The sequence below is a fragment of the Hakea prostrata genome, chromosome 6 (assembly GCF_041222555.1).
Source record: "Hakea prostrata isolate BN-2017 chromosome 6, UWA_Hpros_2, whole genome shotgun sequence".
In the NCBI taxonomy this organism is placed as follows: Eukaryota; Viridiplantae; Streptophyta; class Magnoliopsida; order Proteales; family Proteaceae; genus Hakea; species Hakea prostrata.
In genome coordinates this window covers 31,523,168-31,548,903 of record NC_142605.1, presented here as the reverse complement: position 1 = coordinate 31,548,903, position 25,736 = coordinate 31,523,168, and the positions used below count along the sequence as shown (strand labels likewise).

General features: G+C 36.2%; 4 protein-coding genes across 4 annotated transcripts; 3 read left to right on the top strand and 1 right to left on the bottom strand.

Moving 5' to 3' along the window:
* On the top strand, window positions 1-3,019 carry LOC149013378 (glutamate decarboxylase-like). The gene is made up of 6 exons (XM_089158445.1): window positions 1-325; window positions 450-654; window positions 1,202-1,402; window positions 1,597-1,811; window positions 1,989-2,295; window positions 2,378-3,019. Exons 1-6 carry the CDS (start codon window positions 240-242, stop codon window positions 2,891-2,893), a joined length of 1,530 nt encoding a protein of 509 aa, XP_089014571.1. The 5' UTR covers window positions 1-239; the 3' UTR covers window positions 2,894-3,019.
* A 7,607-nt stretch (window positions 3,020-10,626) lies between these two features.
* LOC149013377 (glutamate decarboxylase-like) lies at window positions 10,627-13,586 on the top strand. Its single transcript, XM_089158452.1, has 6 exons — window positions 10,627-11,006; window positions 11,100-11,304; window positions 11,851-12,051; window positions 12,222-12,436; window positions 12,613-12,919; window positions 13,010-13,586. Exons 1-6 carry the CDS (start codon window positions 10,921-10,923, stop codon window positions 13,523-13,525), a joined length of 1,530 nt encoding a protein of 509 aa, XP_089014578.1. The 5' UTR covers window positions 10,627-10,920; the 3' UTR covers window positions 13,526-13,586.
* Window positions 13,587-13,913: 327 nt separating this feature from the next.
* On the bottom strand, window positions 13,914-15,434 carry LOC149013376 (uncharacterized). Its single transcript, XM_089159838.1, has 4 exons — window positions 15,217-15,434; window positions 15,022-15,131; window positions 14,798-14,916; window positions 13,914-14,165 (listed from the first exon to the last, which is right to left on the bottom strand). The coding sequence occupies exons 1-4, from the start codon at window positions 15,389-15,391 to the stop codon at window positions 14,075-14,077; spliced, it is 495 nt and encodes a 164-aa protein (XP_089015964.1). The 5' UTR covers window positions 15,392-15,434; the 3' UTR covers window positions 13,914-14,074.
* A 5,532-nt stretch (window positions 15,435-20,966) lies between these two features.
* On the top strand, window positions 20,967-22,653 carry LOC149013375 (stearoyl-[acyl-carrier-protein] 9-desaturase 6, chloroplastic-like). The gene is made up of 2 exons (XM_089158848.1): window positions 20,967-21,610; window positions 22,006-22,653. The coding sequence occupies exons 1-2, from the start codon at window positions 21,002-21,004 to the stop codon at window positions 22,570-22,572; spliced, it is 1,176 nt and encodes a 391-aa protein (XP_089014974.1). The 5' UTR covers window positions 20,967-21,001; the 3' UTR covers window positions 22,573-22,653.
* The last annotated feature ends 3,083 nt before the right edge of the window (window positions 22,654-25,736 follow it).

The following is a 25,736-nucleotide window of genomic DNA, read 5'->3' as shown; positions in this document are numbered from 1 at the left end:
TCACACCAAAATGAGAGAGAGAGAGAAGGGAAACGGAGGATGCTGCGTTACATGTTGGCAATTGGTTCTCTGCGCCTATATAAAGAACCCCATAGCTCCTTCACCTCTTCACTCCTTCAACAAGGCAAAAACCCAAAAACCCAGATCATAAACCTATAAAAATTTCGTTTTGCACTTTCACTCTAAAATCTCTTCTTTCTCCCCTTCTCTCGTCTAGTAATCAGATACCATTACCAACCATGGTTCTCTCAAAGACAGTATCAGAGTCTGATATCTCCGTCCATTCCACCTTCGCCTCTCGATATGTCAGGACTTCCCTTCCCAGGTATTATTACTCTACCAGATCGAATAGGAAGGGAAATTTTCTTTTTAGAGATGATATATAATCAATGCTCTGTTTTTCTCTTAAAAGATAATCAATGCTCTGTTTTGGGTTCTGGATTTTGCAGGTTTAAGATGCCCGAGAATTCGATACCAAAAGAAGCGGCGTTTCAGATAATCAACGACGAACTGATGCTGGATGGGAACCCAAGGCTGAATTTGGCCTCCTTCGTCACCACCTGGATGGAACCAGAGTGTGATAAGCTCATGATGGCTTCCATTAACAAGAACTACGTCGACATGGACGAGTACCCTGTCACCACTGAGCTTCAGGCATGTCTCTGTTTTCCTCCCCTTCCATTACATCCATCTCTGGTTCTTTCTTAATCTCGTTTCTTGGTTCTTAATCTATTTTTCAATCTTGATTAACTAATTAATGATCTGCAATCAAGCTCACAGCCCACATCCTAGCTGCACAGTTCCCCCCCCCCCCCCCCCTGTTTTCCATTGCTGACAGGTAACTGCCACTAACGGTGGTGTAACGGTGCAAAACCTCTTTCTTTTTTGTTTGAAAAAAACGGTGCAAATCTTCAATTAAAAGGTGGAAAAAAGGTTCTTAATTGGGTCAAGGTTCAACAGGTCAAGTCAAGAAATAATAAAGAAGAAAAGACCATTATTTATGTTGTTCCTGGTTATTTTCATGGATTGGTTTGTTTCACTGCTTTCACAATTCACAATTCACATCCGGTTTGAGCCCATTGTTTAGAGCCCATTAATTGCAATTATGAAACCTTTATGGAACCTTTAATGGTTTAAAACTTAACTTTTTAGCTAATCTTTGCTAAAACTATTCTAATTAGTGGCTTTTTCTGTAATATAGAATCGATGTGTGAACATGATAGCAAATCTATTCAATGCCCCACTTGGAGATTCAGAAACTGCAGTTGGAGTTGGAACTGTGGGTTCTTCAGAGGCAATCATGCTTGCAGGCCTTGCCTTCAAGAGGAAATGGCAAAACAGGAGGAGGGCTGAGGGGAAACCCTTTGATAAACCTAACATCGTCACTGGTGCCAATGTTCAGGTATGCACTTCACATCCCCCACCATTGGATTAGCATCTTCTGTTAAATATTTATTTAATGGGCTTGGAAGCCCAAAGCCCAATAAGTCTTGAACAAGCCCAATTGGACATTTTGGACCTTGAGCCTGTACAAAGCTACCCAAAATATGTTCTTGGATTTGTTCACTTACAATGAATGAATATGTTATGGTTTAGGTCTGCTGGGAGAAATTTGCAAGGTATTTTGAAGTTGAGCTTAAGGAGGTGAAGCTCAGGGAAGGCTACTATGTGATGGACCCTGAGAAAGCCGTTGAAATGGTCGATGAGAACACGATCTGTGTCGCTGCTATCTTGGGTTCGACCCTTAATGGTGAATTCGAAGATGTTAAGCGATTGAATGATCTCTTGGTGGAAAAGAACAAGCAAACAGGGTATGTATGTGGTTTGAGTACGTTTGATATCTATCTTCCAAGTAGCAGTATATACATGTAGTAATAGTGGTCTCATTTCTGACCAAAGAAGGCCCAACCCAACTATGAAATGGGCTGGGCTTATTGAGACCCAAATCCATATATAACTAACTGTTTGTTCAAACCTATTTGTTGCAGATGGGATACCCCAATACATGTTGATGCAGCTAGTGGTGGATTCATTGCACCATTCATCTACCCAGAGCTTGAATGGGATTTCCGGCTGCCGATGGTGAAGAGCATCAACGTTAGTGGCCACAAATATGGTCTCGTCTACGCTGGAATTGGTTGGGTCATCTGGAGGAGCAAGGAAGACTTGCCTGAAGAACTCATCTTCCACATCAACTACCTTGGAACTGATCAACCCACCTTCACCCTCAACTTCTCTAAAGGTTCAAGCCAAGTGATTGCTCAGTACTATCAACTAATCCGCTTGGGTTATGAAGTAAGTAATCAGTTTAATATGCAACCACAATTCTACAACTTAACAAACAAATTTAACATTAAGAGTTCTTATATATGTTCAGGGCTACCAGAATGTGATGGAGAACTGCCATCAAAATATGATGGTTCTAAGAGAAGGGTTGGAGAAGACTGGGAGGTTCAACATAGTCTCAAAGGACAATGGTGTCCCTCTTGTGGCTTTCTCTCTTAAGGACCACAAACAGTATAGTGAGTTTGATATTTCAGACATGTTGAGAAGGTTTGGGTGGATTGTGCCGGCCTACACAATGCCACCAGATGCACAGCACATAACAGTGCTTCGTGTTGTGATCAGAGAAGATTTCTCACGCACACTTGCTGAGAGACTTGTGCTGGATATTGAGAAGGTGGTGCATGAGCTTGACAATCTACCTGCTAAATTCTCGGCCATTTTGGCAGTGGAGAACAGTAAAGAGAAGGCTGTGTATTGTAATGGAAATGGTGTAGTGAAGAAGACTGATTTGGAAACGCAGAGGGAGATTACTGATGCATGGATGAAGTTTGTTATGGAGAAGAAGAATCCCAAGTTTGTTCTGGAGAAGACCAATGGGGTTTGCTAAGAATATATATTCCCAATGAGTTTTTTTAAAGCCCTCGAGTCCTGTATTAATGTCCATTGAACTTATCTGCAATAGTGTATTTTCTCTTGTTCTTGATTACTTTATTGATATCCATTGAACTGCTTCATGTTGCTGTTCATGGATTTGATCATTTTGTTTACAGTTTTGAATGAAATATAAAGATTTTGTTTAAGAAATTTAATAGTTCCCCTTTCTCTCATAAGCCCACTAACTTCTATGATGCATAGCATTTACATATTTAACTGTCTCTTAGGAATCCATGATGCAACAGCTAAGACCAATTAATCCAAGAAACAAGGTAATTTAACAAATCACTCAAAAATAAGATAAACCAAAGATCTTGCAAACAAGTTGAAGACAATCACAAAGCCAATAACAACAAATATAAGAATTAATGAAAGATATACGAAAACAACATAAAAGATTTGTGTGGTTAACTAACCAAAAATATTTGAGATTAGCTACATCTATAGAAGGGATTCCACTATTTTAATCTCTAAATAATAACAACAACAACAACAATAAGCCTTGTCCCAACTAAATGGGGTCGGCTACATGGATTCTTGCTCTCCAATCAATTCTGTTTGAGGCCATGCTAGATACAAGGCCTAAGCTATACATATCCTTTCTCACCACTTCTCCTAAGGTTATCTTAGGTCTACCCCTAGCTCTTCTAGTTCCTTCAATATGGATTATATCACTTCTCCGTACAGGAGCATTTATAGGTCTCCGTTGAACGTGGCCGTGCCACCTCAAACGACTTTCTCTAAACTTATCACTTATGGGAGCAACTCCCAGACCAACTCTAATATGATTGTTTCTTATCTTATCCATCCTAGTTTTGCCACTCATCCATCTTAGCATCCTCATTTCTGCTACACTGAGTTTATCTATATGATTCTTTTTAACAGCCCAACACTCTGCACCGTACATCATCGCTGGTCGAACAACGGTCCTATAAAATTTTCCTTTAAGCTTTAATGGAATACGCCGATCACATAAAACCCCGGACGCACCTCTCCACTTCATCCACCCTATTTTAATTCTTTGGGAAACCTCATCTTCTAAATCACCTCTTTTACTTATGATTGAACCTAGGTACCTAAAACAATCACTCTGAGGAATCTCTTTATCGTCAAGTATCACCACCTCATCATCTCGCCCGATCATGACTAAAGTTACAAACTAAATATTCTGTCTTCGACCTACTAAGTTTAAAGCCTTTTGATTCCAAAGCTAATCTCCATGATTCTAATTTGGTATTAATCCACTCTTGGGTCTCATCAATCAATACAATATCATCCGCAAAAAGCATACACCAGGGGACCTCATCTTGAATGTCTTTGGTTAATTCATCAATTACCAGTGCAAATAGATATGGGCTTAAAGTTGACCCTTGATGTAGCCCAACTGTTATCGGGAATTCATTACTTTGTCCCCCCACTATTCTAACACTAGACACTGAACCATCATACATATCCTTAACTATATCTATATATTTACTTGCGACACTTCTTTTCTCTAGTACTTGCCAAATTAACGCTCTAGGGACTCTATCATAAGCTTTTTCTAGGTCAATAAATACCATATGAAGATCTTTCCTACATTCTCTATACCTTTCCAGAAGTCTCCTAATTAAGTATATAGCTTCCGTTGTAGATCTTCCCGGCATAAACCCAAATTGGTTCTCCGTAACTGTAGTTAAGTGTCTCAAACGGGTTTCAATTATTCTCTCCCATAATTTCATCGTATGACTTATCAATTTAATGCCCCTATAGTTATTACAACTTTGAATATCTCCTTTATTTTTGTAAATTGGAACCACAACACTTCTCCTCCAATCCTCTGGCATTTTCCCTGTGCTCATAATCTTATTAAACAACTTAGTCAACCAAACTAGTCCATGGGTTCCTAAGCTCTTCCATACTTCAATTGGGATTTCATCAGGACCTTGTGTCTTGCCGAGTTTCATCCTCCTTAAAGCTTCTTTTACTTCGGACATCGAAATTCTACGTATATACGTTCGAACATTGGTGCCTTGGTGAAAAGTGTAATCGTCCGAAACATAAGTGCTTGAAGAATGCTCATTTAGTAAACTAGAGAAATAGATTTTCCATCTTTTCTTAATATCCTCCTCACAAACTAATACTTTATCATCTTCATTTTTAATACATCTAACATGGTCAAGATCTCTACTCTTTCTATCCCTCATCTTAGCTATCTTATAAATAGATTTTCCCCCTTCCTTGGTGCCCAACTTATTGTATAATTCTTCATATTTCCTTTCCCTTGCTTTTCCCGCAATTTTCTTAGTTCATTTCTATCCAACCTATACCTTTGAAGATCCTCAACATCCTTAGTTCTTTGCCATTTCTTAAAACTAGCTTTTTTATTCCTAATGGCAGCTTGAACCTCACTATCCCACCACCACGTCTCTCTATAGGAATGGATCTTTCCTTTTGATTCACCTAGAACATCTTTATACACATAGCCATCTCATTCCACATTGCATTGGTATCCCCTTTAAAATCCCATTTTCCTTGTTTGACTACTTCATTAATGAAGGATTTTGTGTACTCTCCTTTCAAATTCCACCATCTTATTCAGGGATAGTTAACCTTGGACCTTTTATGTGTTCTTGGGACTAAGCACATATCCAAGACCACAAGTCTATGTTGTGCAGTTAAGCTTTCCCCCGATATCACCTTGCAATCTCTAAAATAGTATAAAATTTGAGAATAATATAATGTTATTCAAACCGACAACACCACCACTCAAACCTCCAAGAATATACCGTTTCACCTCCAAGCTCTTGAAGAGACCCTTCAATCCAAGCTTGAGCTTCAATGGAATAACAACGGTAAAGAAAACACACGAGAAAACCCTTTTCTTTCAAACCACAAGAACAAGAAGACTCCAAAAACACAATCTGTCTTTGTTCAAATCCCTCTTGGAACTCACTAGAAACTCTCTTTTTCTCACGCCTTTTAGCTCTTCTAAGGCCCTCTTAGTGATACATAAGACCTAAGTTAATCATGTTTAACACTATGTGAGACCCAATAAGTTCAAGAAAGAGACAAAAAAAGAAAAAAAAAAAGAGAGATGATTTTTATAACTAACCAAACAATCTTCACCTTGATGAAAATCAGTGACTTGTTCAGTTATGTTTCTTGAAACCAAGATAAGATAGATATCATTTCAATTTATTTCCTTAGACAACTTGGTAAGCACATCTACCATCTCATCAGATCATCTCATCTTGAATAACTTCTTGAATGTAATAATATTTTACCAATATATGCTTAGTCCTCTTATGATATACTGGATCTGTGGCTAAGTAAATTACACTCATGTTATCACAGAACAATTCCATACATTTCTACACAACGCCAATCTCACCCATCAATCCTTGAAGCCACACCACTTCCTTGCAAGCTTCTGTTACTGCCATGTATTCCGCTTCGGTAGTTGATAAAACTATAGTCGCTTGAAGCTTAAACATCCTACTCATTGGACAATTGGCATATTTGAAAACATATCCCATATTAGACCATCCCTTATCACGGTCATTATAATTACTTGCATCGATAAAGCCTTAGTTTTCTCTCATCCTTTGCTGAATGTGATGGAGTAGTCACTTGCACCTCTCAAATACCAAATCACCAATTTTGCTGTCTCCCAATGTTTCTTTCAAGGGTTTGCCATGAATATACTCAATACACCAACCTCATGAGTAATATTCGGTCTAATGCACACCATTAGGAACATTAAGCTCCCAACTAGACTTGTCTGAGGAAATTTTTTGACATCTTACTCTTTTAGTCTTCCATCTTTGGGCTATCATTAGAAGATAATTTTAAAATGTGATCCTAATGGAATTAAAGTTGTCTTTTCCTTACACTTACCAAACTTCTTAAGAATTTTTTTGACAAAATACTTTTGTGAAAGTCACAAAGTCCCATTTATTCAATTTCTTTGAATCTCAATTCCAAAAATTTGTTTGGCTTGGCCAAGAACACCTTAAGCTCTTTATTTTTAGTTCTATCTTGGGACGCTAAGAGCATGTTATTCACATATAAAACTAAAATTACATATGAACCATCGTTAAAGAACTTAATGTATAAATAATAGTCACATTCACTTCTTTTGTAACAAAGACTTAAAATGGAGTCAAAATTTTATACTATTACTTTGAAGTTTGTTTGAGTCCATTGTAATACCCTATAGATTTTGCTAAGGGTATTTTGGTCAATTGCCTCATAATATAATCATTAATTATATATATAACTATATATATTATTTTGTTACAAGGTTAAATCATAATAATTATCATTTCCTTAGAAAATATTAACTATAATAAATTAATTAAAATATGAGAAGGGAGTAAGGAAACCAAATCAGTAAATAACAAGTAAATTAAGTGTTTTTTATAAAAAATAAATTTATAATACTTAAATAAACTCAAATAGTAAATTAATAATAATAATATCAATTAAGTATTTATTATTATTATTATTAGTTTAATAAATTTTAACTTATTTTAATACTTTATAATCAATACTTTAATAAATTAAATTTTTTTTTTTTATAAACCGAAATTTAATTAGAAAACGGGGGCAAGAAAAGCCCAAGACATCCTGATTACACACTTTAACTAATAGGAAAACACTTCATTTGTAATGTAAAGTTAAGAAGAAGAAAAAAAAAAAAGGGAAGAAACTTAAAAAAAAGAAAAAAGAAAAAGAAAAAAAGAAAGAAAGTATGTTGAGAGTTAAAATTCTTAAGTAAATATAATATAATAAATTAAAGGTTATGTATATTAAATAATACTTAATCCTGTAAGAAGTTATCAATACATTTAATTTTTATTAATTTACTTAATTAAAATTTTCATTTATTAACTTCAATTGTTGTTGTCCTCTTTTTACATATAAATAGGGGGAGAGACTTGCAGGGAGAGAGGCTCATTAAAAGCAATAGAAATTTCTAAATTTCTTTTGATAAACTCATAAAAAATCCATTTCACTTGATTGTTTGTCCGAGTTTGTGTTTTTTTAGATCGCTCAAAACATTGCAATATTGTAATCTTGAATCTATCATGAATGCAAGTGGGAGTTCTTCGTATATATCTACATATTGCATTATAAAAAGAAGAAGGTATGATTTTTTTTCATTTATCATGGTTCGGTAGGGGTTAATAGGGTTGTGTACGCATGCAGGGCATGTAATGGTATGAATCAACCTTCATCCATTCCTATTGGGAAAACCTATGATGACACTAGAGGGACCAACATGCATATAACGTGTGCATGCCATATAATGACATGGAGTATGATATGTTGAATATCATAATTTATTATAATATATATGTTAGGTTTGTGTGCATGCCATATAATGACATGGAGTATGATATGTTGAATATCATAATTTATTATAATATATATGTTAGGTTTGTGTAATGCACGCATGCCATGTAACGACGTAGGACATCATATTAAATACAAATAAATAAAATAAACTAGCATTGTGAAAATATAAATTTTAATTTATCATAGTTTGATAATGAAGTGTGAATTCTGAGGTGGATTTTGACTATCCATTTACAAGTCTAAGAAAAATCACTCCATAATATTTTTTTTTATTGTCTTTTACAAACAAATTAACGAGAGATCTCTTTTCTTTCAATGATCTCATTTTGATCATCCAACTTTGAACTGTAAGAAGAGACTATTACAAGGCCAATGCTAACCAAGAAAAAGAAGAATTAAGCATCGAAATCAACCAAAGTTTTGCCGCGTTTTACACGTTAATTCCAATCTGAAGAATAAAAAATAAATTTTTCTTCTTTCTTTCTTTCCCCGGTATTCGGAGAATAAAAAAAGATGGGTTCACATTAATTCTTGCTGCTGCAGCAAATGTGAAACTTGAGTAATTTATGACCGCAACAAACAACAATGATAACAGCAAATAAATACATGAACCAGCCAAGAAAGAAAGGCATATGGACATGGTTATCCTCCTTACATTGTTCATTGATTTGGTGAAGATAGTATTCAAGACAGAATCAATTCCTACCGAAAAAGAAAGAGGGTAAAGATTCTGTTTTGGGCAAAAGATCATACGCGAAATTGCAGAGGAAAGATTTTCCTGAACTACCAGCCTAGCTAATCGTATACGTTATTATTATGTTGATTTTGTTCTTTGTTTTTCAGGTTTTCAAACAAGGAGACAAAATAGAATTCCAATCTCATGTTTTGATGAGTTCTAGTTATGCTGGTAGCTAAGAGACAACACACACCTCTTCTAAGAAAAGTACAAGCCCATTCGATCAGTGATTCAAATGGTTAATTGAGTCCTTCATTAGACTTCTAGCCAAAATTAAAAAATCCAATAATTTCCCAGTTTTCTTTTCCATTCAAATATAAATATATACAGTATGAATTATTTATTGAATTTCAATAAATGATATACAGTGTTCTTTTTTTTTCTTTGAGTCAAAAAAAGAATTGACAGCTTTTGTTTTAGTTAGATATTTTATCATAGATTATGTACATTTGACTTTTCTTTTAGCCTAATATATGCAAGAGCTTTGTCTCGTAGATGTGTTTTTCTTCTCCTGATTATATAAAGTCAAAATTCTTACGAATTCAACGACACTGACGAATTATGGTGGAAAGTCTTCAACAATTTTGACAAATTATGATGGAAGGTCAAAGATGTACCTTACAAATTACTACCATCTCACCAACTCCTGTTTACCATTTCATTATTGACTCATTCTCAATTCCAACCATATACCTTGTGGAAGCAATCAAAACAGAATTAATGAAACATTATTCAACAGGTCAAATGTTTCTCATGGAACAAACAAGGTCAAATTTCCTCTATTAATGATAGTACATGAAGCGTCTCTTATGATGTTTTCTTACATGAGAACACAAATGCAATAACAATTGGGCTGGAAAGATTTGGAGAATTTTGGCTTCTTTCTTGAAGGGACTTGGCTTGAAATGGATTCAAATTGTTCCTTCTGACTATGTAATTGGAATAGGTCACTCTTGTTATTAATTTTCATAACAACAAAAGTAAGTTTGGAGACTGGAAAGGGACTTGTAGTTGAGGTTTCCATTTGGGGTAAAAAAATGCAAGAAACAAAATAATCAAGGCTGAGATACAACGAAAGCTTCAGAAGTTGGTTTTGAATACTCAAGCTTATTGTATTGGTTTGCTTGAGTATTGTATTTAATAACGGTAAGATACCCTAGTTTAAATGCAATTAGAATTTTAACATAAGATCTTTACCTAGAAAAGGAAAAAAATCTAGTGTAAGGTTAATAATCTATTGGTTAATCAAATTAATCAATCCTTATCTCTAATATGGTTTATCACATTCGTATTTGTATACTTTGTTTTATCTGAGTTCATCCGAATTAACTTATGTACACTAACATACGGTTTTGATTCACGAAAACTTCCTTGTTTCACAATTGAAAAAACAGAAGAATATATTCTTGTTCTTTTATCTAACGAGCTCTTTAGAGATTCTATATTATTGGCTGCTAATTCCTGATAGCAGGAAAGTTTCTAACACAGAATTTTCTTAAGGTGTGAACCCGTGTGCTGCAAGGTTTCAATTTTTTTTTAGCGGATTCCATTTTATACAGAAATCAGACGGTCAAACCTGGGCCTCTCCCGTTTCCCTTCAACTTTTTCATAGATTTCTTATGTTAGTGACATTCTTCTCCAAAAAAAAGAAGAAGACACGAATCTCAAACCAAAATATGAGAGAGACAGAGACAGAGATAGAAACAGAGGAAGCTGCGTTAGATGTTGGCAATTCTCTCCCTTCAGCTATATAAAGGCCCCCAAAGCCTCTTCACCTCTTCACTTCTTCTACAAGGCAAAACCTCAAAAGCCCAGATCATAAAAACCTATAAAAATTTCGTTTTGCACTTGCACTTTAGATCTCTTGTTTCTCCTCTGGTTATCAGATACCATTACCAACCATGGTTCTCTCAAAGACAGTATCAGAGTCTGATATCTCTGTCCATTCCACCTTCGCTTCTCGATATGTCAGGACTTCCCTTCCCAGGTATTATTACTCTTCCAGATCGAAAACAAAGGAAAATTTCTTCTTAGAGATGATATATAATCAATGCTCTGTTTTGGGTTCTGTATTTTGCAGGTTTAAGATGCCAGAGAATTCGATACCAAAGGAAGCGGCGTTTCAGATAATAAACGATGAACTGATGTTGGATGGGAACCCAAGGCTGAACTTGGCCTCCTTCGTCACCACCTGGATGGAACCAGAGTGCGATAAGCTCATGATGGCTTCCATTAACAAGAACTACGTCGACATGGACGAGTACCCTGTCACCACTGAGCTTCAGGCATGTCTCTTTGTTGTCCTCCCCTTCCATTAGATCCATCTCTGTTTCTTCTTTACATAGAGCCTAGAAGATCATTAATCTCGTTTCTGGGTTGTTAATCAAATTTTCAATCTTAATTAGCTACTAAATAATCTGCAATCCTGCTCACTGATCAGAGGTTACTGCCGTTAACGGTGGTGTAATGGTGCAAAGCTTGCGTAAGAAAAAAGAAATTTCATTTCGGTCAAGAGACAAGACTCAAGAGTCAATAGGGTCAAGTCAAGAAATAATAAATAAGAAAAAGAATTTGGATTGGTCTGGTCACCGAAACGAAACCAGACCACTTATTTATATTGTTCCCGGTTTTCTTTTCATGGGTTGGTTTGGTTCACTGGTTTCACAGCCGGTTTGATGCCCCTTGTTTAGTGCCCATTAATTCCAATTATGAAACTCTTTTGTGGAACCTTTTCTGCAGGTTTAAAACTTAACTTTTTAGCTAATCTTTGCTTAAACTATTAGGATAAGGATATATATGGTCTCTAATTAGTGGCTTTTTCTGTGATATAGAATCGATGTGTGAACATGATAGCAAATCTATTCAATGCCCCACTTGGAGATTCAGAAACTGCAGTTGGAGTTGGAACTGTGGGTTCTTCAGAGGCAATCATGCTTGCAGGCCTTGCTTTCAAGAGGAAATGGCAAAACAGGAGGAGGGCTGAGGGGAAACCCTTTGATAAGCCTAACATCGTCACTGGTGCCAATGTTCAGGTATGCACTTCACATCCCCCACCATTGGATTAGCATCTTCTGTTGAATATTTATTTAATGGGTCTTGAACAAGCCCAATTGAACATTTTGGACCTTGGGCCTGTACAAAGCTACCCAAAATATATTCTTGGATTCGTTCCCTTACAATGAATGAATATGGTATGGTTTAGGTCTGCTGGGAGAAATTTGCAAGGTATTTTGAAGTTGAGCTTAAGGAGGTGAAGCTCAGGGAAGGCTACTATGTGATGGACCCCGAGAAAGCCGTTGAAATGGTGGACGAGAACACGATCTGTGTTGCCGCTATCTTGGGTTCGACCCTTAACGGTGAATTCGAAGATGTTAAGCAATTGAATGATCTCTTGGTGGAAAAGAACAAGCAAACAGGGTATGTCTGTATGTGGTTTGAGTTTCATCTATCTTCCTAGTAGCAGTCTGTATAGTGATAGGGGTCTCATTTCAGGACTACATAAGGCCCAACCCAACTATGAAATGGGTTGGGCTTACATAGACCCAAACCCATGTATAACTAATTAACTGTTCGCTCAAACCTACTTGTTGCAGATGGGATACACCGATTCATGTTGATGCAGCTAGTGGTGGATTCATTGCACCATTCATCTACCCGGAGCTTGAATGGGATTTCCGGCTGCCGATGGTGAAGAGCATCAACGTTAGCGGCCACAAATACGGTCTCGTCTACGCCGGAATCGGTTGGGTCATCTGGAAGAACAAGGAAGACTTGCCTGAAGAACTCATCTTCCATATCAACTACCTTGGAACTGATCAACCCACCTTCACCCTCAACTTCTCTAAAGGTTCTAGCCAAGTGATTGCTCAGTATTATCAACTAATTCGCTTGGGTTATGAAGTAAGTAATCAGTTTAAGACTAATATATGCAACCATAATTCTACAACTTCACGAACAAATTTAACATTAAGAGTTCTTATATATGTTCAGGGCTACCAGAATGTGATGGAGAACTGCCATCAAAATATGATGGTTCTAAGAGAAGGGTTGGAGAAGACTGGAAGGTTCAACATAGTCTCAAAGGACAATGGTGTCCCTCTTGTGGCTTTCTCTCTTAAGGATCACAAACAATATAGCGAGTTTGATATTTCAGACATGCTGAGAAGGTTTGGGTGGATTGTGCCGGCTTATACGATGCCACCAGATGCACAACACATAACAGTGCTTCGTGTTGTAATCAGAGAAGATTTCTCACGCACGCTTGCTGAGAGACTTGTGCTGGATATTGAGAAGGTGGTGCATGAGCTTGACAATCTACCTGCTAAGGTCTTCCCCAATTTGGCAATGGATAAGAGTAAAGAGAAGGCTGTGTATTGTAATGGAAATGGTGTAGTGAAGAAGACTGATTTGGAAACGCAGAGGGAGATTACTAATGCATGGATGAAGTTTGTTATGGAGAAGAAGAATCGCAAGTTTGTTTTGGAGAAGACCAATGGGGTTTGCTAACAATATATATTCCCAGTGAGTTTTTTTAGCCCTCGAGTCGAGTCCTGTATTGATGTCCATTGAACTGCTTCATGTTGTTGTTCATGGATATAATCTTTATTTTTTTTGTTTAGTTTTCAATGAAATATAAAAATTTTGTTTAAGAAATTTTATAGTTCCCCATTGTCTCATAAGCCCACGAACTTTTATGACACATAGTATTTATAATATAATTATCTGTTAGGAGTTTGTGATGCTGTTTTGTATATCCTTAGATATCTCCATTTGTAACTTCTTGTCATCGTATAGTGAAACTATCTTCAAGATATAATTGATTACCAAAAAAGAAGAATCTACGAGATACAATTGCAAATATAATTGATAACTCCACACATCATCTTTAAATTAATAAAACAAATTATTTAAATCAAAGCCATCGAGGAAACTCATAGTATTTCAGTTCTTAAAATAAGAACGCAAACTCATCCTTAACTCCCCCCAACACCCAGAATTAAATTCATGGTAAGATAACACACAATGAGAAACTACCAAAGAGGAGGAATGGCTGAACTAGGCCTTGGATGCTCTCGTTCCCTTAACGATGATGACTGGACATGTAGCATTCTCCACCACATAATTGCTCACACTCCCAAGCAAAACCCTGCATCATCACCACCATTTTGCAATTTAATTAATTCCTTCTTTATAAGGTTATGGGGAAAAAAATTTAGAAATTTCATCTACTTCAATAAGAAGGTAATCAGGAGACAGATACATGGGTTATACTCTTTTCTACCTTCCAATTGGATATCTAAAAAAAAAGAAAAGAAAGGAGCAAGAACAACATCCAAAAAATTTGAAAACCTAGTATGGTAGACGCATGCATATGTGTATATAAGTTTGGATCTGTATACTCTAGGGGAGGAAGGAGATTGTTCCACACTTGTAGAGGTGGGCTCTCCACTCTGTCTGTAGGGTTGGGATGTTCCCTCCCTCCCTCTCAAGAATAGGATCTAGATATTCCACCGAATACATAGAAAATAAGAATTAAAAGATGACCATCGCAAGTGCTTGATTGGTAATCACCAATGTCTTTTAGTGAAGAGATCCTGAATTCGACTCCAGCTGATTGTTATATGTAATATCTCCATCCCCTAAAATATGAGGATTCGGGTAACGAAAATAATTCAAAATGGTCACATGAATCACTTCTACTTCCTCCCATGTGGCTTAAAAGGTGTAAAATAATATATTTCAAAGATCTGAAGCTCTTCAATTTTTAAACAAACTGACCTTTTAAGGACACCTAAGCCCCTGCTACCAACCACAATGGAATCAAGCATGAGATCTTGCACAGCATCACACAGCTTCTCCCTTGGATCACCCCAATACACCTTAGTGACCACCATGATCTGTTTAATTTTCAGTCAAAAACCCAGTTCAGAGTCCTCTTAATAATGTAAAATTACAGTAATTAATTAACAGACAAAGAAGAAAAATGGGAAATGTTCAAATACCCCTTTTGTCTTCGTGACTGTATCGAGGAGATCAAGAACCTCTGAATCTGGGTTGAGTCCATATTGCTTCAAAACTGCTGTTTCGCTAAGTTCGTGAAGAGGAATCAAAGCTGAAAACCCACAAAAAGATGAAGAAATTAAACAGAAAAATTCATCATATAGCAGGAGGTTTTGAGCTTAAAAGGAGATTATTACGTGATCCAGTTTGTTCCCAAAGCTGCTTCTGGGCATTATCAGACTTGGGAGATAGAACATGAATCAAGATGATGCGATCTCCACCCTCCACTAGATTATGAATGGCCCATCGAAGGGCTGCTTTGCTGGTTGAAGAGTTATCCATGCCCACACCAACCGTGCGTGCCTTCACCATTTTCTCTTCTTCTTCTCTTCTTCCTCCTCCTGTGTCTCTCTGATTGTAGTCAGATATTAGGTTAGGTGGGCCAAAGAGATATTGATAATAATCTTATAAGAGTGAAAGAGTGGTACTTTAGTGTTGCCAACTCATTATGAGATGACAAGAGAAAAAAAAAGAGATGTCCTTATTCTTTCCCGCTGTTGAAGAGTGAGAGAGTGATGAGGCCAACTCATCTTCTATCTTTGTCTTCACATTCTTCAAGAAAATTCTTGAAAGCACCAGAAGGACTACATTAGGAGCTACTAGATTTATCATTATTATTATTGAAGAATTGAGGTTTTCTAGGCAAATTTACGTGTACTTTGACTAGATCATCAGGGGTAGTTGTCATATATAAATTTATTATATGATGAAGATTCACTTCTGGCTTTGATTCTAACTCGACCTTCTATATTTGGAGGTGTTGAAAATTTTCAATCGACATAATTAAATTCATAATATGTATTCACTCTAAAAACAAAATTATCTTTTCCTTAAATAATTAATCCCTAACTAATTTGGATCCTTAAATTAAAATTTTGATTAATGCTGTGAAGATTTTTCTAAAAGAAACCACTGGAACATACCAAGGAGGGTCTTAGTCTGAGCTGGACTGTAACTTCCAACCTTGGATGGAAATAGAAATAGAAATAGAAAGTGAAATTTATGGATGCTTTCTTGAGAATCTGAGATGTCATGTTATCACAAGACCAGCCGTGGGCCTCCTTCCTGGGCCTGCCTCTTTGCTCTAAAATGGGCCCACCCTTGCGCTGTTATGAATTATGATATGACTATTTAACTTTAAGTACATACCTAAACCTGACTCCCCAAAATGGGCCCTTCTTTCTTGTGACCTCATGTGCTTAGGCCTTGAGATTGATCCCACCCCTAGTCGACCCCTCCAAGTCCTTAAGTTAGATATTCCATTAATAAACATTCTTGAATTTCAGTAAAATCAGTAATCACATATATTTATAACTGTACCATGTCAATTATGAATTTTTTTTTTTTGGTAAACATGTCAATTATGATTTAACCATATATAGGTGAAGGAAGCTAATTATTATTCATCTTAAAAAAGAAAAAAAAAGATGTAGGGTACACATTTCTTTCACCTTGTTACACAATATGGAATATATGAGCTTTGTTTAGTTACTTATGATGTAAGTCCATTCTTGAAATGTATCCTTTATTTAATATACAAGCTTTGTTTAGCTTCTCTATAAACATAAACGTGCGTCATACTATTAGCAACAAAAATAAATTCACTAAAAGATTAGAAAAATTATATTTAAGAGATTAAATTTTGATTGCTATCTATTAATTTTTTTGGGGGTAAAATAGAAAATTACTTTATTCTAATATGAAACTTATAGGATAAGCATTGGTTATCTATTGCTACCTATTACTCCAAAAAGTATTGGTGGCTAGCCAGCCTTTGATTTGCCAACCCCGAGGGGTGGCTCAGTTGGTAAAAGACCAATGCTTCCAGAATAGGAGGTCGAGTTTGAATCTTCTTGGGGCCAGGGATGAAGCCATGCCTATATTAATTATATAAAAAAGCTCCTTTAAAGTTGTAGTCGTGGTGCGCGCAAGCTGGCTCGGATGAACCTTAGATCCAAAAAAAAAAACCTTGATTTGTCAATTCTCAATGAGTTTCCTACATCAACTATATTATTATTATTATTATTATTTTCATAATTTCTATTAATTTGGAAAAAATATATAATTTTTTGTTTGATAAAATCTTTGAAATAATGTTAGGCATGACATTCGATATTTTTAAAATTATTTTGTCGTCCTATGTCAGCAGTGTCATGCATGATATGGTTTGATAATCGTCCATGAAATTTCTACGTTATGTCTATTCTTATCTTCGCTATCTCATAATTTCTATTGATTTATAGTATATATAAACTCTCTATGGATGATACAGGTAAATAATTTTGTGGTCCAATATCAATAAAATCATTAAATATATATATATTTTTTGGTTTGCCAACCCCAGTTTCTAAAGCTTTGCCCTGATTAATCCCGATTTCGATACCGGAACCTTGCTTAAGCGGACCAAGCTGCTTACCACTTGGACCAACCCCGTTGGAAAATCATTAAACATATTACTTCAGGTAATATGTATATATTAAAAATTAAAATAAACGGATGATGCATCGAGTAAATTTTTTTATAAACCATAAAATGGATATTTTTTAAAACTATTATTTCAGTTTTTGTCCTCCACTTCTACAATGGAGTTACGTAGTACAAAAATAATTCATTTGTCTAGTGGGATTTGAGGAGGATCCATTGAGTCAACTTCTTGGAATTCACGGGAGTAATGGGAATGTATTAAAATCTGACCTATAAAACGGATCGGATTCGGCTTGGATATATCAGTATCCGAATTCGGAAAAAATTTAGAGAAGACATCCGAATTCGAATCTGAAACTTTATCGGATATCCGATAAAATCCGATCCGATAAACTATCCGATTATTGATTGTTAATTGTCACTTTTTTATATTTTTTATTATAATTTCCAAATACCGTTATCCGAATCCGATTACCATTATCCGAATCCGATTACCGATATCCGAGTCCGATTATCATCCATTTTTAAAGAAAAAATGTTAAATACTTTACTCTATCCGGATAAATTTTTATCTGGATATTATCCGATCCGATAAGCAATTATTCGAATCCGAATCCGGTTGCTTAGCAGACGATACGGATACCCTTAAATGAATACGAATGCGAATTTGGAGGCGGATTTCAGCTATCCCTTTACAGGTCTAATTAAAATTTAGATAAATTCTATTGAAGATATTGAAACTCATGCGAGAAAGAAAAATTGTTTTTAGGGAAAAAAAAAAAGGGTAATTTTCATCTGGACCCCCTGAGGTTTGGTCCAGGTCACTTTTAGTCCAGTTTAAGTTTCCTTTTGCATATGGCTCCCCTGTGGTTTCATGAAATGATTAAATAAGGACAAGTTTAACAGAAACTGTTAATTTAATAATTTTTGTGACGAAAATGCCCTTTTCCAATTTATTTGTTTTAGTTTTTTTTTTTAATAATTTTCTTTTTATTTTCAAAGAAAAAATGCTAGTCTATCCGTCTTCTCCATCGCCGGCAGTCTCTCTGTTTTCTCCTTCTTCTCCATCTTCTCCATCCAGCGCAAGATACTCTCTCTCCTAGAATGAAAAGTTCAATCTTGGTTAGTGATAATGGAGGATGTAATTCATATTTGGCTTATTACAAGTATCTAATTGTTTTCTCCCACTCTTGCCTACTTCACCATTTGTTTTCAAGGGGCTCTTCTTCTGCTTCGTGGAAGCCTTGAAATTTCTTCGTTCACAGAAGAGAACGATGAAGAGAAGAAAATGAAAAGAGAGTTAAAAAATAAAAAGCCAACCTGCAACTTCAATTCTTCCATATTGAGAGAAAAGGCATTTACAAACTAAAAACACCATCAAGCATCTGGGTTTCTCTTTATATGTAAGTATGAAGTTCAGATGAACCCAAAGAAGATGATGAGAATGAATCATGAGAAAGAAAAAATCTAATCTATATTTATATATATATATATATATATATATATATATATATATATATATATATATATATATATATATATATATATATATATATATATATTATATATATATATATATATATATATATATATATATATATATATATATATATATATATATATATATATATATATATATATAACTAATAAGCTTTTCCCATCCACTATAAATATTTATATGCAGAGAACGTAAGTTATCTATGTTAAGTCTTAAGCAGCTGCAACTGTCTATCCTTTAGGGGGAAAGGATCCTGATTTGGCAGTTGTCGATGAAGCTTTCTTTAATGTCAATGCTAACTTCTCCTTGCGTTCATCTTGGTTGATCTGATGTTGACGACACTCTAAGCTACAGAACGCTCTATCTCCTCTGCAAAATTTAAAAAAACCCACATATTTAAAACCTCCAGAGATATATCTAACCTCCTAATCGTCTTCAACCTCCAACCGGATCCAATCTCTATTTTCTTTTCTTTTGAAGGGGCTCTTCTTTTGCTTTGTCTCCGAAGCTTTCGAAGTCAGCTGCAATAAAGGCTGAGTTCTTGGCCAACGATGTAGAAGACGGAGAGACTCGCATTTTTTTATTTGAATAAAAGAAAGAAACTTATTAAAAAGAAAAGAAAAAAAATAATAAATTGGAAAAAGGGCATTTTCGTCACAAAAATATTAAATTAACAGTTTCTGTTAAACTTGTCCTTGTTTAATCATTTCATAAAACCACAGGGGAGCCATATGCAAAAAGAAACTTAAACTGGATTAAAAGTAACTTGGACCAAACCTCAGGGGGTCCAGATGAAAATTATCCCAAAAAAAATGAAAACAAACACCCAATTTTATTGTTTTACACCGTAACATTTCAGAAATTTAATTGCTCATGGTTGTTCCTGCCTCGTTGGTACTTTTGATGTGCTCTTGTGCAATCTTCATGGGTTAGTGATCTGTTTCACTAATGAATTTAAGACTCTTATTAATGGAGTGGTTTATTCTGATGCACATAGTTAATTATCAACCAACCATCTAGATCCCATCTCTCTTTTTATTAGGTATGTCAATCAATTTACATTTTGTCTCGTTATATTTAATTCTTACGTACATGGTGCATCACTTATAGGGATCAATTAAGGGGGATAGTTCATTTGTCGAGACAGAGTTTTAATGACAGAAATGGTAAAAAAAACATTTCCTGTAGTTGGTTGGTTGTCAATTAAATCCGTAATTTAATTGTGACACTGTTTAAATAATATAATTCAATATCATTCAACTATACTATAGTACAAAGCATTAAAAGAAATGAGAAGAAAGTTTTGATCCCATATGTCAAGGAGGCTTATGAAAACCCTAAGATTGTGGGCAGAGGCTTCATTATGGGTGGCATGACAAATATTACAAGTCACACATATACCCGTCTATCATGGAAATGTTATTCTTATTTTTCTGCGTGTGAGCATAGAAACAATAGATCAAATTTTTAACAACGTTTCCTTGTTTTAGTAATCGAATAATTCAACAAGGTTCAAAGAACAAAAAAATTTAGTCCGCGATAGAAGGCTTGTATCACTCAAAATCACCACGCAAAACAAATAATCACAAAAGACATATCCCTATTGTTAGGTGAACAAGATACATGCACAATTAGAAAATGAGGTTGGATGAAAAACTGGTCATGAAACAAAGGTGAGAGTTTCTTACAAGAATAGAAGAAATCTATGCTTTACAATTGATTAAGGATTCAAGAATGTTATCATCTATGTACAATCACTTGGTTATAATAAAAAATATTTTAAATGGCTTGAAAATTTTAGATTTCCAAGGGATCTTCTTCAATAAAATTTAACTATTATAACAATCTCCAGTTATTCATGGATGTGGGTTTCCTCTTTCCAGGTGAGGATATTTTCCCATGCAAACCCTTATAAATAGAGGATTCTGATCCTTCGATGTCTCTCACCACTCTTTATTTATTCTTGTGTGAGAGAGCTAGCAACGACAGGAGTATTAAATATGATGCTGTCGAACACTCTTTGCCATCGACAAAACCATTCCTTCGTGAGAAACAACCAGAGTCTGACACATTATGGTTTTAAACTCCGGCAACAATCAGTGACAGCCAAGGCGACGCCACCTCAATCGCGTCCAGCACCGCCAGGTCCGTCAATTATGCACTCAATGCCTCCAGAAAAGAAGGAGGTGTTCAAGTCGCTTAGTGGGTGGGCTGAGGAGACTATCCTTCCCATGCTAAAGCCGGTGGAGCAAAGTTGGCAGCCACAAGACTTCTTGCCCAACTCGTCGTTGTCGTTGGAGACATTCGTCGAACAGGTGAGGGAGGTACGTGAACGGGCGTCAGAGTTACCTGACGAGTACTTGGTGGTTTTGGTGGGTGACATGATCACTGAAGAGGCTTTGCCTACTTACCAGTCTTTTGTGAACCGGCTTGATGGGGTTAATGACCAGACCGGAGCGAGCCTGGATCCTTGGGCTGTCTGGAACCGTGGTTGGACCGCCGAAGAGAACCGCCACGGCGATCTACTCAAAACGTACTTGTACCTTACCGGACGCGTCGACATGCGAATGATCAATCGTACTATCCAATACCTTATTGCTAGCGGGATGGTAAGTATTAGTTGTGTATGACTATGTACTAAGTCGAACCCTCCGCATTTACGTGGATAGTTATACTACCCTCATACTTCTTTGCCACACACTAGAAGGGAGACTCATTTATGAATTCTGACAAAAAAATCAGAAATAGATCATTCAGTTGTCGCTCTCCTTATGTGTGATGAAAAAGTGTGGAATGAATAGACATCTGAACTCTGACTATGGGCAGGGGCAGGCCATGCACACCCCCAGCCCAATTTTTGACACAATTTTAAGTCCTCCTCTAGGGGTGTGGGATGGACGGTTGGGATCAATCCCTACGAAATCCAAGTCGGGTTAGGTGGGGTCGTTTTTGTTATCAACCGTATGTGTATGACTAGATGTGCCATGGATGGTCGTTTGAACAGGATACAGGAACAGAGAACAATCCATACCTGGGATTTGTGTACACGTCCTTCCAAGAACGGGCAACGGCCATAGCGCATGGCAACACGGCCCGGCTGGCGAAGCAGCACGGTGATACAGTGTTGGCACGTATATGCGGCACGATCGCTGCAGACGAGAAGAGGCACGAGAATGCATACATGAAGATGGTGGAGAAACTACTAGAGGTGGACCCCTCAGATGCAATCATAGGGATCGCCCATATGATGCGGAAGAAGATCACCATGCCAGCCTACTTGATGTACGATGGTGAAGACCCGCGTCTCTTTGATCGCCTAAGTGCCGTTGCACAGAAGATCGGTGTATACACAGTCTCAGACTATGCAGACATATTGGATTTCCTGGTGGGCCGGTGGAAGCTAGAGAAACTACAAGGCCTCAATAGCGCGGGACGCGAAGCCCAAGACTTCGTATGTGGGTTGACCCCTAGGGTTCGTAGGTTGAACCAAATAGCCCAAGAACGGGCCCACAAAATGAAGCCACAGCCCTTGCGTTTCAGTTGGATCTTCAACAGGGACGTTTTGATCTAAATTTCTGTTACTTACGAGATTGGGTAAGGTTTTGTCTGGATTTTAGAGTTAAAAGTAGGTAAGGTTTTGTTTGTATTTTGAAGTGAGTGGTGGTTGTTACTTGTTAGTATTATAGTGTTTGGATCTCAGCCTAACAGGTACAAGGCAAGAAATCCCTCCGTTGTGTATGTTTCCATTTGGCTTGTAGCTTTATTAATGAAATAAAAGAAAAGACAATTAACAATGGAAGAGTTTGAGGATGGAACTCAGCTTCTTGGGTGGATTGGAAAATCCAGCTTTTTGGATGGAAAAAATAAAATAAAAAATCTAGCTAGAAAGTTTGCACATGAGTTTGATTTCCGAATACGATGATCACAAGTGCACTCAGCGACGTCACTGTAAGGCTGCGTTTGTTTGCAAAGGTGGGGTGGGAGAATAAAAAACATGTGGGCTCCATGTGTAGTGGGGTGAGAGAGAAGGAAAGGAAAAGAAAATATTTTGTGGAAAAGTGATAGTAGTGGGTCTCACTTTTTACTTCTCCAAACTTTTTCACAAAATCTCACTAAGTTTGTGGGGTTTTAAAATAGTTTGGGTGAGAAAGTTGGGCTACCACGTCACTAGACAAGTTTCCTTGATTCAAGGAAGTTTGTCTCTCACTTTCCCACCCAAAGCAACCAAACAATCTACAATTTTGGGATTTAAGGGAAAAGTAAAAAATCTACAAGTTTATTCAAAATGTTGGTTAGACATCCATCCCCGTAAAAAGAACAATAAGAATCCCAATTATTTAAAATAGGAACTCAATAAAATTACGTGTCTAATAACTACCCCAAAGTGAAAGATTACATTCTTAAACCCAAATAAAATAAATTCTGAATATTCTATTAAATCAGATGCTCAAACTGGTCCGACTTCATTTCCATCTCTGGATATCCATTTTAGGTTTGGCTTGTTTTAAGATAGTTTATCGCACCATCACCATTACGTTATGCCAAACCATTATAATCGGTAATAATTATGTTGATTTTTTTTGGGTAAGATGGAAGTCATTTATTGGAAGATGTGCTAGTGCAAGCAATTACCCTTCATTGGCTCATCATCGAACAAGCCAAGGATTGGTCTACTATGCCGAATATTCGGTGCAATGACCGAGAGGGCAATCCGGCTCCTAGCCCAAACCAGCAGCCACAACATGCCTTTGCAAGACCTTCGACTGAAACGAAAACATAAGATACAAACTTTGTTTGAAGCTTATGTATATCATGATAGATTTGAAGGATTTCACGATCTAGGAGAGCATTAATTTGTTTTACCACGTTCAAACAATCAGATTCAATTATAATTAATATAATTCCACATCTAATGGCTTAGAACACTACTCCTAACATGACTATAAATAGTAAGGTTGGGTGCAACTTTTGTTGGATTTTGGAGTTAAAATCAGGTAAGGTTTTGTTTGGATTTTGAAGTCAAAATGGTGGTTAGTCATCCATCAGCGTTTGGAGCAATAAGAATCCCAATCCATTAGTAGGAACTTCCATAAAATTGGCTTGTTTTGTTACTACCCCAGAGTGAAATTTGTTTGCATTCTTGGACCCAAAGTGGTAGTAATTATTTATAGTGTATTGGATCAGACGCCTCACAGGTACTAAGGTCAAGAAATCCCTCCATCTGGATATCCATTTTCCGTTTGGCTTGTTTTAAGTTAAATTGAGACTTGTTGGATGGTGCACTTAGGTGAGGCCAAAAAAAACCAAATGGTTTTGAAAGCCGGTGTTAAACGAATTGAATGCATGGAACCATTCTCATATTGGATTATTTTAAGTGCCAAAATCGACCAACTTGGTATAATTATGTTACCCGTTAGTTTTGAGGTTTATCTTTTAGTGGCTTTTCCTGTCTCAGTTTCTTTGTCCTATTGGCAAGAATACCTTTCTGCTGAAGTCTCAAGTGTGCGATAAATATGTGAATGGGTTACAAACTACTGTGTTAGTGGCCAAACCAGCAGCACAACATGACAATTCTGATCTCAATCTAAATTTTATTAAGCATCTATGATTAAGCAACTAATGTTTCTTTTTACCACTTTAAATTCCGCACAGTTCTGGATTACTATATTAATATAACTACTCATACTCTTATTAGAACTACTCCTCCTAACATGACTATAAATGGTAAGGTTTAGGTGAGGTTTTTTTTTTGGATTTTGGAGTTAAAATAGGTAAGGTTTTGTTTGGATTTTGGAGTGAGTGGTGGTAGTTATTATTTTAGTGTTTGGATCACAGCCTCACAGGTACTAAGGCAAGAAATCCCTCCATTGTATATGTTTCCGTTTGGCTTGTTTTGTTAAACTGAGACTTGTTGGACGGTGCACAGGCTGAGGGGTTAGAAGCCAAATGGTTTTGAAGTGGCTTGTTAAACCGAATTAAATGCACCGAACCATTCTCATATTGAATTATTATAAGTGCCAAAATCGTTACCAACTTGTTATAATTATGTTCGGTTTTAGTTTTGAGGTTTTATCTTTTAGAATTAGGCTTTTCCTGTCTCAGTTTCTTTGTCCTATTGGCAAGAATACCTTTTTCTCTTAAGTCTCAAATGTGCGATAAATGTGTGAATGAGTCACAAACTACTGTGTTAATGGTCACTAAGACAAGCAACTCTGATCCAATCTGAAATGTTTATTAAAAAAAATATAAAGGATCAAATCTGGGACTATTTTCTCCTACCTTACAAATAGGTTGTGTTACTGTCTTCCTCCAAACCCTTAACTTCCAAACCCTCAACTTTGAGATAAATATGTGAAGAAGTGTTACTGACTATTGTGTCAGTGATCACTAAAACAAGCAATTTTGATTAAATCTGAGACCATTCTCCCTTACCTCACTAACCCATTGTTTTACTGTTTTCTTAGCCACCATGACCTTAGCTAGATCATGCTCACCATTTAATAATCTTTTAGTTTTTAACTTTTTATGTTCCCTCATTTCCTGGGGGTTATGACCTTCATTTTGATTTTATTTTTTTAATGTTAAAAGATACATGTTTCATTTTTTACCAATTAGTCTACATTGATATCTCATATATTCTTTGTTATGAGTTTATTTTACTCTTTAAAGAAGTTAAAAAAAGTTAAAAAGAGTGGTCTATTTGGACCTTAAGCTCAAGAGAAAGATCCAAAACCC